The 17,037-nt window shown below is 42.4% G+C and overlaps 1 protein-coding gene across 1 annotated transcript in view; it reads right to left on the bottom strand.

Moving 5' to 3' along the window:
- The window catches only part of USH2A (usherin), a 940,802-nt gene that overhangs the window by 20,733 nt on the left and 903,032 nt on the right, over positions 1-17,037 (bottom strand). Inside the window, exons 69-72 of the mRNA XM_044943197.2 lie at positions 16,428-16,636; positions 9,030-9,206; positions 7,409-7,492; positions 2,101-2,345 (exon numbers count right to left, since the gene is read on the bottom strand). Coding sequence (XP_044799132.2) covers positions 2,101-2,345; positions 7,409-7,492; positions 9,030-9,206; positions 16,428-16,636 — 715 coding nt within the window. The remainder of the gene's footprint in view (positions 1-2,100; positions 2,346-7,408; positions 7,493-9,029; positions 9,207-16,427; positions 16,637-17,037) is intronic.

The raw sequence follows: 17,037 nt of genomic DNA, 5'->3' as shown, positions 1-17,037 counted from the left end.
ACTATATTTTAATAAAATTAAAATAAAAACAAATTCTTCGTGTTTCTCCAAGGACAGCATAATCATAGCCACACATTACTACTATCTGGAGATGCATTTTCATAACATAAAGAGTTCTGCAATTTAAATTGCAGAACTCAGTTAGTAGAAACTAATTGCTTAGTCCAAAGTGACACTACATTATTTTTTAGTATTTCAGAGAATGAAAGAATCGGCAAGCCAGTAAATACAATTGTTCCTCCATATCCAAGGGGAACTGGCTCCAGGAACCGCCCCCTCCATGGGTACCAAAATCCCAGAAAGCTCGTATCTTATGGTCAGCCCTGAGTGGGTGTCAGTGTGGAACTTGTAGATATGTAGGGCTGACTGTGGAAGTAAAACCTGAACTTAAACTAGCGGGACTAAACTCATGCTTTGTGATCTTGAAAATGACAATGAGTTGAAAATTTGTTACCATTTGTTAAATTCGTTAACACATTTAAAAACTAAAGGAGTGGGTCACTGGAACCTCCAGTCTGTAGCCAGTAGTCACAACCTGGACTTGTCTGAAGTTGGCAGGAAGGGGACACAGAGCAGGCAAGAGTCTCATAGGACTGAGACTCTGGTGGGATCTGAGGCTATTTCTGGGTAGATAGCAACAGAATTGAATTGAACTGGAAGACACCCAGCTGGTGTCAGAGAATTGTGTCCTGGTGTGGAAAACCTCCCCTACACACTGGAATTGGTGATCAGAATTTCAGTTACACACGGTGGCCACTAGCTCACACAGAGTCTAGTGCAAACTGGGGGAAGATGAGGCAGATGTGTTTTGGCACAGTTTGCGGAGCAGACTGGTGCCTGGGGGAGATTAGAAATTACAGCCTTTCCTGGCCCAGGCAGACACAGCCCCGCTGCAGAGTGCACCATGGGGATCAGTGTCCTTTACACCTTCAATTAGTGCTCTGTGGCGCAATGCCCCGGATCACCCTCTGTGTTACCTTTAGCCCCTGAATCTTTGCCCGACCTCTGTCTTGGCAGTGGGTGGTCTGGAGCCACAAAGAGCCATCCATCCGCCCTGGTGCAGGGTGTTGTGGCCAAGGACAGACCCGGCACTGCTAGGACTTAAATCCCTCCCCATCTTCCCTTTTATCTCTAATCTTCCAAGTTGCACAGTAACAATAACCTATAAATTCCCCAGCTGATTTCAACATATAACTCTCCTCTGCCATGCCCTGACATAACTACAGAGCAGACATATTCACCCCTAGGGCACATTAGAATCACTTTTGAAGTTTGAAAAAGAATACCAATCCCCAAGTCCCATCCAAGGCCAATGAAATCAGAATTTCTGGGATAAGGCCCAGGCATTGGTATTTTTCAGTTTCCCAGATGTCTTAGCCTGCGGCTGTAACAGAACACTATGGACTGGGTGGCCTAGAGACAACACTAATTTACTTCTTAAACTCTGGAGGTTGGGAAGTCCAATATCAAGGTGCCAACAGACTGAATGTGCCATGGGGGCACACTTCCTGGTCCCCACATGGTGGAAGGGACAGCAGAACTCCCTGGGGTCTCTATTATAAGGGCATTAATCCCAGTCATGAAGCTGCACCCTCATGACCTAATTGCCTCTCAAAGCCCTTCCCCCTAGATACCATCACATTTGGTACTAGGGTTTCAACATATGAATTTGGGGGGGACACACCAAGACTCTGTCTCTAGCATCAGGTGATTCTATTGTGCAACCAAGGGACTTCCTTGGTGGTCCAATGGCCAAGACTTCATTCTCCCAATGCAGGGGGCCTAGGTTCGATCCCTGGTTGGGGAACTAGATCCCATAGGCTGCCACTAAAGACCCCACATGCCTTAATGAAGATGGAAGATTCTGAGTGTCACAACTAAGACCCAGCACAGCCAAATAAACAAATAAAATATAAATATCTAATGAGCAGCCAAAGCTGAGAATGCTGTTCAAGGGTTAGCCTCCCTTGGCCCCACATTTAGCCAGACTGAACTGTCATCTAGCCCCTTGCTATTATGGTTCTGAGAATCTTTCCTCCTAAACAAAAACAAATATTCTAGTCCATTAGGAGAGAAGTGAGGCTGCCTTTAGGAACATACCACATGGGTTTCCACGGGTGGGTAGACATTCAATGGAGACATTCGTTTTGGAAGAGGCACTAGGGGAGGCCTCTCTCTGATATATGGTTCTTTGTGGATTTTTCTCTGTAGTATCAGGGACAGGAAAATGGCCAACAAAATCAAGCCCAGCACTGCCATTAACACTATGAACCACAACTCGCTGTAGAACTCCGTGCTTTTGCTTCCTGATCCTTTCTTTTCTCCAGGGGTTGTCAGCACCAGGCCTGCAAAACCCAAGGACAGAAAAGGGAAACGTTATTTCAAAAGGCAAATTTGTGACTTCTTGCTCTGTTGTTTGATAATAAACTAGACAGGAATTTATAGTGTTTGGGCGCACTTGTGCTCAGGCTGGGGAAATGGTACAGTGGGTCGGCGGGGTGTAAGGAGACCCTGACATCCCTCAGGAGACCCTGCTGACACTTCTCAGGTTGGAAATGGCAGCTGCCTTGGCACATTCCCTGGAAATACAGTTGGAGGCAGGATGAGGAGATTTTCAAGAGGGTTATCAAAGTAACCTTCTGTGGGGCTGCAAAGAATTGGACACAACTGAGCACATCGCATGCATGCAAAGTAACCCTGGGGAAAGCCTAAGTCACAGCTGTGTGCCCTGGGAGCAAAGTCCTTTCTGGGCTCATGTAAGGGGCTGGAACCAATACAAATATTGCTACAGACACCTCATCACACAACACACATAGCTGTGTGAATCCAGAGTTCCCTCACTTCCTGTAACTGCCCTGTTCCCGTGAAGTTCTGTGCAAACCTGATATTGAGACAGCAGATCCCATTTTTTGTTGGGTTGTTAATAGCCTGCACTCAATAACATATAGTTTCTTTACTTCTTGTGCTCTGGCCCCTCGGTTAAACAGCAAGAGCTCTGCAAGTCATCATTCAAATGCCCTTGGAGAACTGGAATGGGCCAGGCAGGTAGGAAAGGCTTCCAGATCCACTACAGGGCAGGGTAAGGTGGTGGAATCCTGCCATCAGCCTGCTGACCTGAGCAGGAGAGTCTAGAGATCGTCTCAATTCTAGCCCCTTGCTAGGGCCAACTTAGAGGCCTCAGGATCTGTGGCAGCTGCCATTAGACTGGCATAAAGCAGAGAGACAAGGAGCTGCTTTTCTAAAGCCAAGGCTCATGGCACAAACTGTGGAAAATTCTTCAAGAGATGGAAATACCAAACCACCTTGCCTGCCTCCTGAGAAACCTGTATGTAGGTCAAGAAGCAACAGTTAGAACTGGACTTGGAACAATGCTCTGGTTCAAAATTGGGAACAGAGCATGTCAAGGCTGTGTATTGTCACTCTGCTTATTTAACTTATATGCAGAGTACATCATGTGAAATGCTGGGCTGGATGAAGCTAAAGCTGGAATCAAGACCGCCAGAAGAATATCAATAACCTCAAATATGCAGATGACGCCACCCTAATGGCAGAAAGTGAAGAGATACTAAAGAGCCTCTTGATGAAAGTGAAAGAAGAGAATGAAAAAGCTGGCTTAAAACTCAACATTCAAGAAACAAAGATCATGCTACCCAGTCCCATCTCTTCATGGCAAGTAGATGGGGGAAAAATAGAAACAGTGACAGACTTTATTTTCTTGGGCTTCAAAATTACTGCAGATGGTGACTGAAGCCATGAAATTAAAAGACACTTTCTCCTTGGAAGAAAATCAATGACAAACCTAGACAGCGTATTAAAAAGCAGAGATATCACTTTGCTGACAAACGTCTGTACAGTCCAAGCTATGGTTTTTCCAGTAGTCATGTACAGATGTGAGAGTTAGACCACAGAGAAAGCTGAGTGCCAAAGAATTGATGCTTTTGAACTGTGGTGTTGGAGAAGACTCTTGAGAGTCCCTTGGCCTGCAAGGAGATCAAACCAGTCCATCCTAAAGGAGATCAACCCTGGATATTCACTGGAAGGACTGATGCTGAAGCTGATGTCCAATACTTTGGCCACCTCATATGAACAGCCAACTCATTGCAAAAGACCCTGATGCTGGGAAAGATTGAAGGCAGGAGGAGAAGGGGATGACAGAGGATGAGATGGCTGTATGGCATCACCGACTCGCTGGACATGAGTTTGGGTAAACTCTAGGAGTTGGTGATGGACAGGGAAGCCTGGTGTGCTGCAGTCCATGTGGTCACAAAGAATCAGACATGACTGTGCGACTGAATAACAACAAAAGGTCAAGAGGAAGAAGGACAGACAGACACAGCTGCAAATGCCCGTTCTGTGGACGGCCTTCTGCCTTCTCAGCACCTGAAGGACTGCTTGGACCTGCTTGGCCCTCACACCCACATTCTCAGGGGAAGTGGATCAAAGGGGAAGTGTTCAGTGCTGGGGTGAGGATGTTTCAAGGAGGCAGAGAGGGTGACTTAAAATTTGAATGCCATGAGGGATATACTTTGCTAACTCTAGCTCTTTCTGATAGCTCTGTCCTAAAAAAAGTCACTCTGCCTCTCTGGGCCTCATCTCTAAAATGAAGTGTTGGTGTCAAAATTCTGATCAAGCTCCAGCAGATTGGAATTCCTCTAATTAGGAACCAATGTGTGTTGTTTGATTAAAAAAACAACACAACAGTTTTTGCCTAGGCACTGAAGAGTTTCACCTTCTCCATGTGGAGTACAGGACTGTAACTCCAGAAGTGGATCTGATGGTCCCAGTGGACCCCTTGCTGAAGAGGACTCAGGGGGATGTAGGGCAGCCTGTCCAGGGGAAGCCTCAAAAGGGAAATAGCTCTCCCACCAGTTGGATGGAAATGAGGTCTATGTGAATTTCCTGCCTGAAGGTGCCTTCATGCAAGGGAACAGAAACATTTTTAAAGTTATATCATACAAATTAAATGTGACTATGGACGTTAGTTGGACAATACCTCTTGGAATCTTCCATAACTTCACATGGTTTTTGGTTTTCCTCCTTTCAGCAATGGGACCCCAATTTGTATTCATGAACCGAGAGGAGATTTCTCCTTTGTTATGAAGAGCTTGAAAATCCTGACCAGATTGTGTCTCTTCATCCCTGTTTCTCTTTGCAAAGTACCCTTTCATTTTAAGGGACTCCACTCATCAAGTGCAAAATTCATGGTCAGAGTAAGGAATTCCTGGGGGTAAGTCAATTCCTTTTGACTCCAAAGAAAAACGCAACCCAGAGCTGGAGTCAGAGTACATCCCATCCTGTTAATTGTCTCTAGGGAAGGCATACTTCCCACTGGCCAGGGAGACTAGACTGGTAAAATCACATGTGGTTTCACTCATCACATGGTCCTGCTCCCTGTGTCACTATCACTGGGCAGAACCTGTTTAAAAGAGCAGATTCCTAGGCCCATATGATTCAAAATCTCCACCAGGGCCCTGGAAAGGATATAATAAATAAAATCAGCAAGATGATTCTTATCTACACTTAAATTTGAGAACCACTGCTAAAGATAAATCATGGGACCAGGACTCTACAGAAAAACCATGTTTAACTTCTCAGTAATGAGCTTGCACAGAAAGTGAAGAAGAACTAAAGAGCCTCTTGATGAAAGTGAAAGAGGAGAGTGAAAAGAGTTAGCTTAAAGCTCAACATTCAGAAAACTAAGATCATGGCATCCAGTCCCATCGCTTCATGGCAAATAGATGGGGAAACAGTGGAAACAGTGTTTCCCCATCTATTTGGAAACAATGGCTGACTTTATTTTTTGGGCTCCAAAATCATTGCAGATGGTGACTGCGGCCATGGAATTAAAAGACACTTACTCCTTGGAAGGAAAGTTATGACCAACCTAGACAGTATGTTAAAAAGCAGAGACATCACTTCGTCAACAAAGGTCCGTCTATTCAAGGCTATGGTTTTTCCAGTGGTCATGTATGGATGTAAGAGTTGGACTATAAAGAAAGCTTAGCACCAAAGAATTGATGCTTTTGAACTGTGGTGTTGGAGAAGACTCTTGAGAGTCCCTTGGACTGCAAGGAGATCCAACCAGTTAATCCTAAAGGAGATCAGTCCTGGGTGTTCCTTGGAAGGACTGGTTTTGAAGCTGAAAGTCTAATCCTTTGGCCACCTGATGCAAATAACTGACTCATTTGAAAAGACCCTGATGCTGGGAAAGATTGAAGGCAGGAGGAGAAGGGGATGACAGAGGATGAGATGGTTGGATGGCATCACCGATTCAATGGACACGAGTTTGGGTAAACTCTGGGAGTTGGTGATGGACAGGGAGGCCTGGCATGCTGTGGTTCATGGGGTCACAAAGAGTTGGACAGGATTGAGCAACTGAACTGAATGATCTTGCAGGGGGCATTCTTGGATAAGTCCCCATGTCCCTCAGGTCTTAATCTTTCCACTTGTGGAAACACTGGGGTTCCTAAAAGAAGACCGGATGAGGTCTTCTCTGTCCCACAGCTGCTATTATGTAAGATGAAATACACTATGTGTTAGGTGTTACAAGAGATTTTACATGGCATCCAGACATGTAATGTCTGGGAACAGAATAATACTTCATTATTTTTATAGATTGAAGTTATCTTTAATAACAGTATGTATGTACACCTGTGTTTCAGAATTTTTGGATTTTTTTTTTAAGCAAACTAAATAAGCATCCAAAGTAGATAGAACATTACTTACTGGAATTTAAAATAGGGTAGTAGTCTCAATTCTACTTTAATGGAAAAGGTTTGGCATTTCTCTAACTTGTCCTTTGAAATTGTAAATTATTTTATCTTAGATGCAAAGATTATGTGGAAAACTCAATTTAAAAGCTGCTCCATAAAAACTGCAATTTCACCACTTTAACTAAATTACTTGGTATTAACAGTCAATCATAATCTTTTATAGAGGATACAAGACAGAAATTTCCCAAATTCATCATTTTAGTCTCTGAATCTGGAATATTATTATGATCAACACAAATTGGTATTAGAGTATTTTCTCTTTCCTCTGACTTCCTCTATAAATTCACTTTTTTTTGGTAAACAAATTCATAGGACTTTTTATTGACAGAATTTTTGATTAGGAGAGAAGTTTTGTCATATATCTCTGCATCTACAATTCAATGATTTGGCATTTTAAGAGCATACCCTAACCCCTTGCCTAATGTAAGTTTCATGAGGATTTAAAAACAAATTCTTACAACACTTAACACAATTTCTTCCATATAGTTTATGCTAAGATGCGTATATATTTATATATATACATACACACACATATATATATGCATAAACAAACAAGTACATACAAATAAACATGCATGTTTCTTTAGGAAAATGAGTAAATGCTACACTAAATATAATTTGAGTTAAATATTTACCAAATCCAGTGGAGGTATCATATTGGATCAAAGGCGTCTTAGCACTTCCTTCTTCTGTAATGCAGATGACCTGGAAAAAGAAAGCTAAACAAGAGGTAGATGACTTAGTTATTCAACATCAACAAATAGTGGGCACAGTTTCAGAAAAGCAATGTATTAGAACATGAAATAGTCTAAAAACAGGATTCCACAGCAAGTTTTGAGGTTTATCTACTACGTAAACTTTAATTTCAAAGTTAAAAACTATCAAGAAAACCAGCTATTATTAGTGTAGTAATAGCATATATATAAGTAACAGAATTAAAGAAGTTCAGAGGTTATCTAGCAAAGGAAAAGAATTATCAGAGGAGTAAAGGATAATATTGGGTTGGCCCAGAAGTTCATTTGGCTTTTTCCATTAGCTGTTATGGAAAAACCGAAACAAACTTTTGGGCCAACCCAATACATACAGTGTATCTTGTTCTGCATATGATCCGAACCTGTTTCTTTAAAACACACAGGTGTTCCTTCACTAGGGGACCCAGAGTTTCTTACTAAGCAGGAGAGCTCAAAAGGGATCCTGGAAATCCAATGGCCTAAATACTTCTTACAGTACTCAGGACCCCATGGGAAGTGAGCCTTTAAGGTCACACATATGGTTAAAAGCCCGGCCAGGGGTAGAACCTGAATCTCCCAACCGTGGGCCATCTCCGCATCACAACAAGCTGCCCAGGTGACCAAGAACTGTGACCACAAAAATGTGTAGCTGGATTGTTGTAAAAATGTTATTGATTAGTTTCAAGTGCTATAAATGCAATACTGGAGCTCATTGTTTACCTGCACCTTTTAGTCAAAATAAGTAGTACCTATTTTCAAGGAAACTAAAAACAAAACAAAACAAAAAACCCACCACTAATTAATTCATTGTATAAACCCAGATTGTTCAAAATGACCTCTCATCTATTGGTTCTATGGCCATGTTGATCCTCAGAAAATAGTATCTTGTAAAGCATTTTCTCATTTCAATTTAAAAACATGGCAAACAGAAGCAGCACATGTAATTAAATAGGGTGAAGGAATTCAGTGTTAGAGGGAAGAGGGTTGTCATTTCAAGAACAGATACGGAGGTTGGTTAAGAAAAGCCCTTATTCAGGGTCCTTAATATCTGGAGATGGTCATGGCCTAACTGTGCTGGGGGTGCCTCAAGAAAAACTCCAAAGTCCTTAAAAGTGTATTATTTCAGGCATTGCTCATGGCATCAGTGATTCAAGAAGGTGTGAGTTTGAGCAAATTCTGGAAGATAGTGAAGGCCAGGGAAGCCTGGCGTGCTGCAGTCCATGGTGTCCAGAGCTGGACATGACTTAGCAACTGAACAACCACGTGGCTAGTGAGTGCTATTTCTCTGGCACACACAACCTGCCCTCCTGTCTTGTTCCTGGGGACTCTCAGGTCAGCGGAAGCAGTGCTCCGAGGACTGCATCACAAACGCAGTGCACCAGGCAGGTCAACACAGAGCAGTCAGTTTTCCGTAAGTGGTCACTTAACCCAGGAACATCTGCGGGTCACCTTTTCAGATCGAACGTCTTGGAAAGCTGGGAAACCCAGCTCCTTACGCACTGAGAAATGGGGGCAGGAGACTCACTTTTGTCCGCGGTCCTCGGGATATAGAGGGTGGTGTCGAGGCCACTGTAGAGGCGCTGTCCTCCGTCGGTCAGGACGAACTCCTTCAGCCGCCCGTTCAGCAGGAAGGAGTTGCTCCAGTTCACACACACCACGGACAGGTTGCTGTCCACTGAGAACGGGGCGCAGTACTGCGGCACTGTGCGAGAGGGATGTCAGTTCTGAAAACAGCTGGCAGAAGGTGCTAAGTTCTAACAACAGCTGAGAGTAGGTTCTAAGTTCTAAAAATAGTGTGGTGTGTGTGTGTGTGCGTGCTTTTCATTTTCAAATATGAGCACACATTTTAAACTTTGCCCTTGCTAGAACCCTTCCTATTTACCTTATTGCTTAAAGGAAAAACCTGGCATTGGGGGGTGAAAAGAAAATCACTGGAACATGTGTGAAATGCTTTCTCAGCGATGTTGCACCTGCTTTCCAAAAAAAAAAAAAAAACAACAAGATCAATGAAGAATGGTGTTTTATGCAATACAACTATTAACATACAATGGTTCTGCTCATCAGCATAGCCCCAGAGCTCACATTTTGTTACATTTTCCTTCTTTTAACAGGTAAAGTATCCTTAACATTATTAACTCCAGCGGATAGCTATTTTTCATATCAAATCAATATTTATTGCTACAAAGCCCCAAGGACTAGATGAAGTTAATATATATATTTTTTCTCCCAACCAAACTGCTTAGATGGTGAATTATGTTCTTTTGGCACCCATTTATTTTTAAAGCTTTTTCTTGAACCGTTAGTTTGTTTTCTAAGATAGTTAAAAAGCCTTGCAAGTAGCAATTCGAGAATAATAATTCATTGCCCTGACTAATCAATCAATAACACAGTACATTAGTATATAATCAACCCCAGGTCTCGTAAGTATTATATCAGATAGAGAAGTGACTTTGTGTGCATTTAGCAGGAATGCTCCCTTTTCATTTTTCAGCTCCTTACTAAAATAAAGGAAGAACAAGCCTTAACGGAGGCTCATCTTCTAAATGAATCATTTCGGTGGCAACAAATGAAGGGATACCATATCATCTTGTCAACTCAGAAGAGATTTATTTCATGAGATCTCATTTGCTCCAAAATAATCAATACATTTGTAACAACAGTAAGATCCAGCTATATATGAAATTGGCTTTTAGGAAAAAAGTGAGTGGAAGAAATAAATTGGGTATCCTTTTTTCTTTTAAAATCAAATCCATGTGTTGCTAATGTGGGGAAATATAACAAAATAAGGAATCATTATGCTATTGTGATCATAGATTAAACTAGGAAGACAAATTTGGTTCTCATCTTTCAAAATAAGATGAGAGGAAAATGCTTGCATGAACAGAGGAAAATGTTTCTGCAAATACTGAAACAAGAAGTATCAAGTCATTTTTCAACACTGTTGAAAAATGTATTCATTTTTCATTTGAAAATGAAATGAAAGGCTCATCTGGCCTAATTGAGGCCAAATTGAGCCTAATGTCACAATGAAACATACTATTGTGTTTGTTGTGGTTTCACTCTTTCATTTAATTTCTGTAGATTTCTACTTCTCCCCTACATTGTAACAGTATAGATAAAGAGAAGGCTTGTAAATAGTATGAAAATAGAAAGATAGGGACTTTATTTGCCTTGTAGGATGTGGAGATCTTCCTGAAGAAAAAAAGAGTGATCAAACTATCAAAATAATCAGGAATAATGGATTTGGAGATTGAGAAAATGATAACTACCATGTCAATAAAGTAGTACAATGCTCGTACAATAGAGTACTTGATGTACTTTTTTCAGTTACCCCTTAAAACAATCTTGTAAGAATTAGCTCTTAATTTTTCAGAGGAAGGGACTAAGTTTCAGAGAGATTAAATAACTTGCAAAGGTCAACAGCTGGTAGGGGACCAAGGATCTGCACCCAGGCTTGCTTAACTCCAAAGGCTATGTTATTTTGTTGTAATCAACGTGCATTTATTTAAAGGAGCATGATTTACTAATTCACTTTATGGGGGCACTCCAGTTCTGATTTGGTTCATCCTGATTGTTAAATATTCAGGAATTTTGTGAGTTGGTTATTGAACCCAGTCACTATTAAAAATTAAATCATGTAAAACTAAATATATTAAAACAAAGGTAGTAAATATTAAAACTTTGCATTTTAATATTGTGTTCTTCAGGCTGTTCACATCTACTGTCTCTGGAGGGTGGAAATATCATATGACAATACACAACCTCTTCCCAACTCTGTGTTCAGTGCTGCCATATTGGCAACTTAAAATCAGTCAAGTGGGAGTATTTACACTGTGGAAATTGGCAAGTCCTTCAAGTCATGACATTTTTTTCTCAAGAAGGCCAGTTGTTAAACATTTGTACCTCACCTCTGCTCTCGCACTGAAGGTGTAATTTAGGAAGAGAGGGGAGAATATGCTGCTAATGCTTCTCCAGAGCTTTACTGAGTGTACACGTGATTCAGTTCAGTTCAGTCGCTCAGTCGTGTCCGACTCTTTGCGACCCCATGAACCGCAGCATGCCAGGGCTCCCTGTCCATCACCAACTCCCGGAGTTCACCCAAACCAATGTCCATCGAGTCGATGATGCCATCCAACCATCTCATCCTCTGCCGTCCCCTTCTCCTCCTGCCCTCACTCTTTCCCAGCATCAGTGTCTTTTCAAATGAGTCAGCTCTTTGCATCAGGTGGCCAAAGTATTGGAGTTTCAGCTTCAACATCAGTCCTTCCAGTGAATACCCAGGACTGATATCATTTAGGATGTACTGGTTGGATCTCCTTGCAGTCCAAGGGACTCTCAAGAGTCTTCTCCAACACCGCAGTTCAAAAGCATCAATTCTTTGGCGCTCAGCTTTCTTCACAGTCCAATTCTCACATCCATACATGACCACTGGAAAAACCAAAGCCTTGAATAGACGGACCTTTGTTGGCAAAGTAATGTCTCTGCTTTTAATTTTTTTTTCTTCCATTATTTTTATTTTATCAGGCCTAGAGCAGAATCAGATGTCTCTGCTTTATAATATGCTGTCTATGTTGGTCATAACTTTCCTTCCAAGGAGTAAGCGTCTTTTAATTTAATGGCTACAATCACCATCTGCACTGATTTTGGAGCCCAGAAAAATAAAGTCAGCCACTGTTTCTACTGTTTCCCCATCTATTTGCCATGAAGTGATGGGACCAGATGCCATGATCTTAGTTTTCTGAATGTTGAGCTTTAAGCCAGCTTTTTCACTCTCCTCTTTTACTTTCATCAAGAGGCTCTTTTGTTCTTCTTCACTTTCTGCCATAAGGGTAGTGTCATCTGCATATCTGAGGTTATTGATATTTCTCCTGGCACTCTTGATTCCAGCTTGTGCTTCCTCCAGCCCAGAGTTTCTCATGATATACTCTGCATATAAGTTAAATAAGCAGGGTGACAATATACAGCCTTAATGTACTCCTTTTCCTATTTGGAACCAGTCTGTTGTTCCATGTCCAGTTCTAACTGTTGCTTCCTGACCTGCATACAGTTTTCTCAAGAGGCAGGTCAGGTGGTCTGGTATTCCCATCTCTTTCAGAATTTTCCACAGTTTATTGTGATCCACACAGTCAAAGGCTTTGGCATAGTCAATAAAGCAGACATAGATGTTTTTTCTGGAACTCTCTTGCTTTTTCGATGATCCAGCAGATATTGGCAATTTGATCTCTGGTTCCTCTGCCTTTTCTAAAACCATGTACATGTGATTACATTTATATAAAACTGCAAATGCTATCTTCAAAGCATCTTGTGGTTTGTATTCTCTGATCCACATTTTCTCTCTGCTAGTTTGTATAATGAGTTAAAAGGAATATAAATAGTATTTAAGCCCCATATGACAGCCAGTTATTTGTCGTGTTTTTCCATGTCTGTGGATCCAGTAAGCAGATTAAGAAAACCCTTTCTCCTTCAGTACTAATGCAACCTTTAGCCACTTCTCCAATGTCAAGGAAGTTCTCATGCCTTCACTCACTCAATAAACAACACATTCTGGGTATCTAAAACACTCTGCCCAGTGCTAGAGATAAAATGCAGAGAATGAGGCTAAAGGAGGCACAGATTTAAGGGAGAAGATATAAGTTCTGTCAGGGAGTCTTCCAAACTCAAGCTGATTACGAAAAGCTCAAAGAGAGGTGTGGAAGCTGGGTATGGGGTTCTGGGTTTCAAGCCGAGGGCTCGGGGAGAAGGTGACCATTTGGGAGTCAGCCTTTGCAATGGAAGCCTTCGAAGAGATGAACTCACCCGAAGAGGGAAGAGGTGAGGCAGGAGAAGAAGGAAAAAAGAGCGAAGGGGGAGGAAGGGGAAAGTGTGGGCAGAGAAAGTTAGGGGTTGAAGCTTAAAGAACTTGACTGGTGGACGATCAACCAACAAAGTTGCCTAAAATGGAACAGGGACTCCCCTTGTGATCCAGAGGTTAAGAAGGTACGTGCATGCTCAGTGATTCCAGTTGTGTCCGACTCTTTGTGACCCTATGGCCTGTAGACCACCAGGCTCCTCTCAGGCCAGAATACTCGAGTGCCATTATTGCCATTTCCTCCTCCAGGGGATCTTCCTGACCCAGGGAATCCAACCCATTTTCCTGTGTCTCCTGCATTGGCAGGCGGATTCTTTACCACTGAATCTGCCTTGCAATATAGGGGATATGGGTTCAATTCCTGGTCAGGGAACTAAGATCCCACATGCTGCAGAGAAACTAAACCTGCACAGAGCCCATGCACCACAACAAGAGAGCCTGTGCCCGGCAACGGGAGATCCCGCCTGACGCAGTGAAGATCTTGACTGCCACAACTAGGACCTGATACAGCCAAATAAAGAAATAAAATTAAATAATAATATTAAATAATTAATAAAAAATAAAATAAATAAATTAAATAAATAATTAAATAAATAAAATTTAAAAATAAAAGAAATAAAATTGAACATCCAAAGAGGCAGGAGGAAAACTGGGAGTGACCTGCCATGCAAAGTATGGAGTGCCACTTTTTAACCAAGGATTGAGGGTTCGATCTCACTGAATGTTCCCAAGAAGTCCATGTGATTACTGGTGAAAAATGCCCAATGGATTATTGGTGTGGAGGTCAAGGGCAAATTTAGGAAGAGATTTTCATGCAGGGACGATGTGGAAATCAGTTGGGAGGAAGCTAAATAAAATGTGGGAAGAAAGAAAATGGGAAAGCACTTGAAGACCATTCTTTAGAAGAGTTGTGCCCTGGGGCGAGGAGCCTGGCCAGGAATCAAAAGGGAAATGGAGTCTGTTTGCTTTGAAATTAGAAGGGTAGAAGCAACAGTGATGTACTAAAGATTAGGGATAGAAAAACGGTGATCAGTAGTGATGGAAGTGGTGGTCAAAACACAAGAAAAGGGTCTATTTCAGATGGAAGGACCATCCCTTCCTGCCGTGTCCCTGATGGGGATCATGGAGATGTAGGGCATGTGGCTGTCTGGGGCAGGAAGGAAGCCAATTACTAATCGATGACTTTTCTTTTCCTGGTGAATTATGAGGAAGGAGTTCTGCAGGTGGGTGAGGTGGGTGAGGATGGTGAGGGCATGTGGGAATGGGGTGAGGAGCAGTGAAGGTTTGGAGAAGGGTGGAGAAGGTCTGAAATCTATTACAGACAGTAGGGGGCTAGTTGATCAGGTTAATACAGCAGTGCCGAGGCTGCTGCTGAGCAGAGTGATCCTGAACTTAGAGAAACACTTCCACTTTCTAAGTGTGGAAGATGGAAGGACTGAAGCGCTAGCTTTAGCTCCTCACAGAGCCCCAGGAGCCTCAGTTCAGATTCTAACAGACATGAACAGCATCCTGGAACTGTAATGCACAGTCCGTAGCCCTGCCTCAGCTTTCTCATCTGTAAATCTGGTTAGAAACAACTGGAATGGCTCAACTAATTCACATGATGGAATATTATACAGCCATCAACCTTGGTGTCTAAGAGTTTTTAATGTCATGGAAAATGCAAATAAAATAATATCAAGTATAAAAATCAGATATTAAATTTTCATTAGAGTATGATCTCAACCATGTAATAAAAGCTGCATAGAAAGGGATTAAAGGAATAAATTATGCCAACATATTAATGGTGGTTGCCTCAGGGTGGAGTGGGATAATAAGCAGGACTGTCTTCATGGGTGTGTAACCTGTGTAGCTGCCCAGGGCCCCTCATGTAGGAGAATTATAGACTTAGTCTGATGCTCTGCTGTCATTGTCTTTAAGTTCTTAATGATTTCTGAACAAGGGACCCCGTATTTTTATTTTCCAGTGGACCCCACAAACTACATAGCTGGTTCTGATTATAAGTACTTCTTAATACTTTTTGTATTTGCCAGTTTTAAAAAGTAGACATATAAACCTTATCAATTCTGAAAAGGTGTTATTTTATAGAAATATAAGGACACAATGAATTAGTTAATTGCCCTTTGCTGCACTCAGGAGCCCTTGTGTTCTTCCTGGAAGGGCCAGATTTCAGTGCTTACTGGCAATGTGAGCGATTATGTCATTTGTAAGGGAAAGGAGTGACAAACTTTTCCAGAAAGTTATCTCAAAGTAAATATATAAGGCTTCCCTGGTGGCCCCGCGGTAAAGAATCCACCTGCCAATGCAGGAGACATGGGTTCGATCTCTGATCCAGGGAGATCCCACATGCCGTGGAACAACTAAGCCTGCACCACGGCTACTGAGCCTGTGCTCTGAGCCCTCATGCTGCAGCTGCTGATGCCTGCATGCCCAGAGCCTGTGCACTGAAACCAGAGAAGCCACTGCAGCGAGCAGCCTGCGCACCACAACCACAGAGTACCCCTGCTCGCTGCGACTAGAGAAAAGCCCACACAGCAATGAAGACCCAGTACAGTCACAATTAAATAAATTGCCAAATTGGTTCATCAAAATTTTTAAAAATTACAAAATAGTCATCTTCACTGTCTATTTTCATCTTACCCATATATTAATTTTCTCTAAATTGGTTTTCATCCCATTGCCACATGACAAATCTTCCTAAATTCATTCTTTTTTTTTTTTTTAAATTATTTGGCTGCATTGGGTCTTAGTTGTGGCACTCAGGATCTTTGGTTATGGCATGCGGGATCTAGTTCCCTGAACAGGGATCAAATGTGGGCCCCCTCTTTGGGATCACGGAGTCCTAGCCATTGGACCACCTGGGAAGTCCTCCCTAAATTCCCTCTTGATCTCCACGTTATTTAATCCAATGGGCATTTTTGCCCCATAGTTGTCTTCATGGATGTCTCAGTAGCGTTCACTGGAATTGAACACTCAATCCCTTTAGCGAACTGTTTTCCCCTCCCTTCAGGACAAGCCTCCCCTCTGGCTGCCCCGCCACCTTTCCAGCACATGGTGGCAGCCACTTCTACTCACATTCTTTTTGGGTGACGAAGCTGATCCATTCAGTGGCCGTGCTGCCCACCTCGTTGTGGGCTACCACCCTCAGCTTGTAGGTGGTGTAGGGCTGGAGACCCTCGAGGCTGGCTCTCTGCCCTGGCCCCCTGTACTTGGTCTCGGTTTGGCTGGGGGTACAGGGGGTGGCTGAATCCGGAGGGCATGCCTTGTAGAGTTGGAGCTCATAGCTGGAAGGAGAAGGGACACATAAAGAGGAAACAGTCAGTGGAATTAGTCTAACTCTCTTTTATACCTGATCATGTTTAGTGAGAAGCCATTTTGCTTTCACCGAACTACCAGCACTTTAAAACTCCCACTTGTGGGAGACGCTTGTTTTCAGAAACACTTTATTTAACGCTGTTGGAAGTGGGCAGCAGATGGAACCAGAGAAATGATAAGAGAAGTCCCATGTATACACATGTTGCTGTCCACCCAGCAGTCAGGAATCCTTGTTGGTACAGATAAGATAGTTCTCTTTTTAAGAGGACAGTGATAAAACTTCTCCTGTCGGAAATAAAGAATATCTCTTCTCTCTACAGATTATTTTGAGTGAAATAACTTCTCTGCTCTTTCAAACAGTGGTTCATTA

Source organism: Bubalus bubalis, chromosome 5, assembly GCF_019923935.1.
Source record: "Bubalus bubalis isolate 160015118507 breed Murrah chromosome 5, NDDB_SH_1, whole genome shotgun sequence".
Lineage (NCBI taxonomy): Eukaryota > Metazoa > Chordata > Mammalia > Artiodactyla > Bovidae > Bubalus > Bubalus bubalis.
Note: the sequence above shows the minus strand (reverse complement) of the source record. Positions and strands in the feature narration are given on the sequence as shown.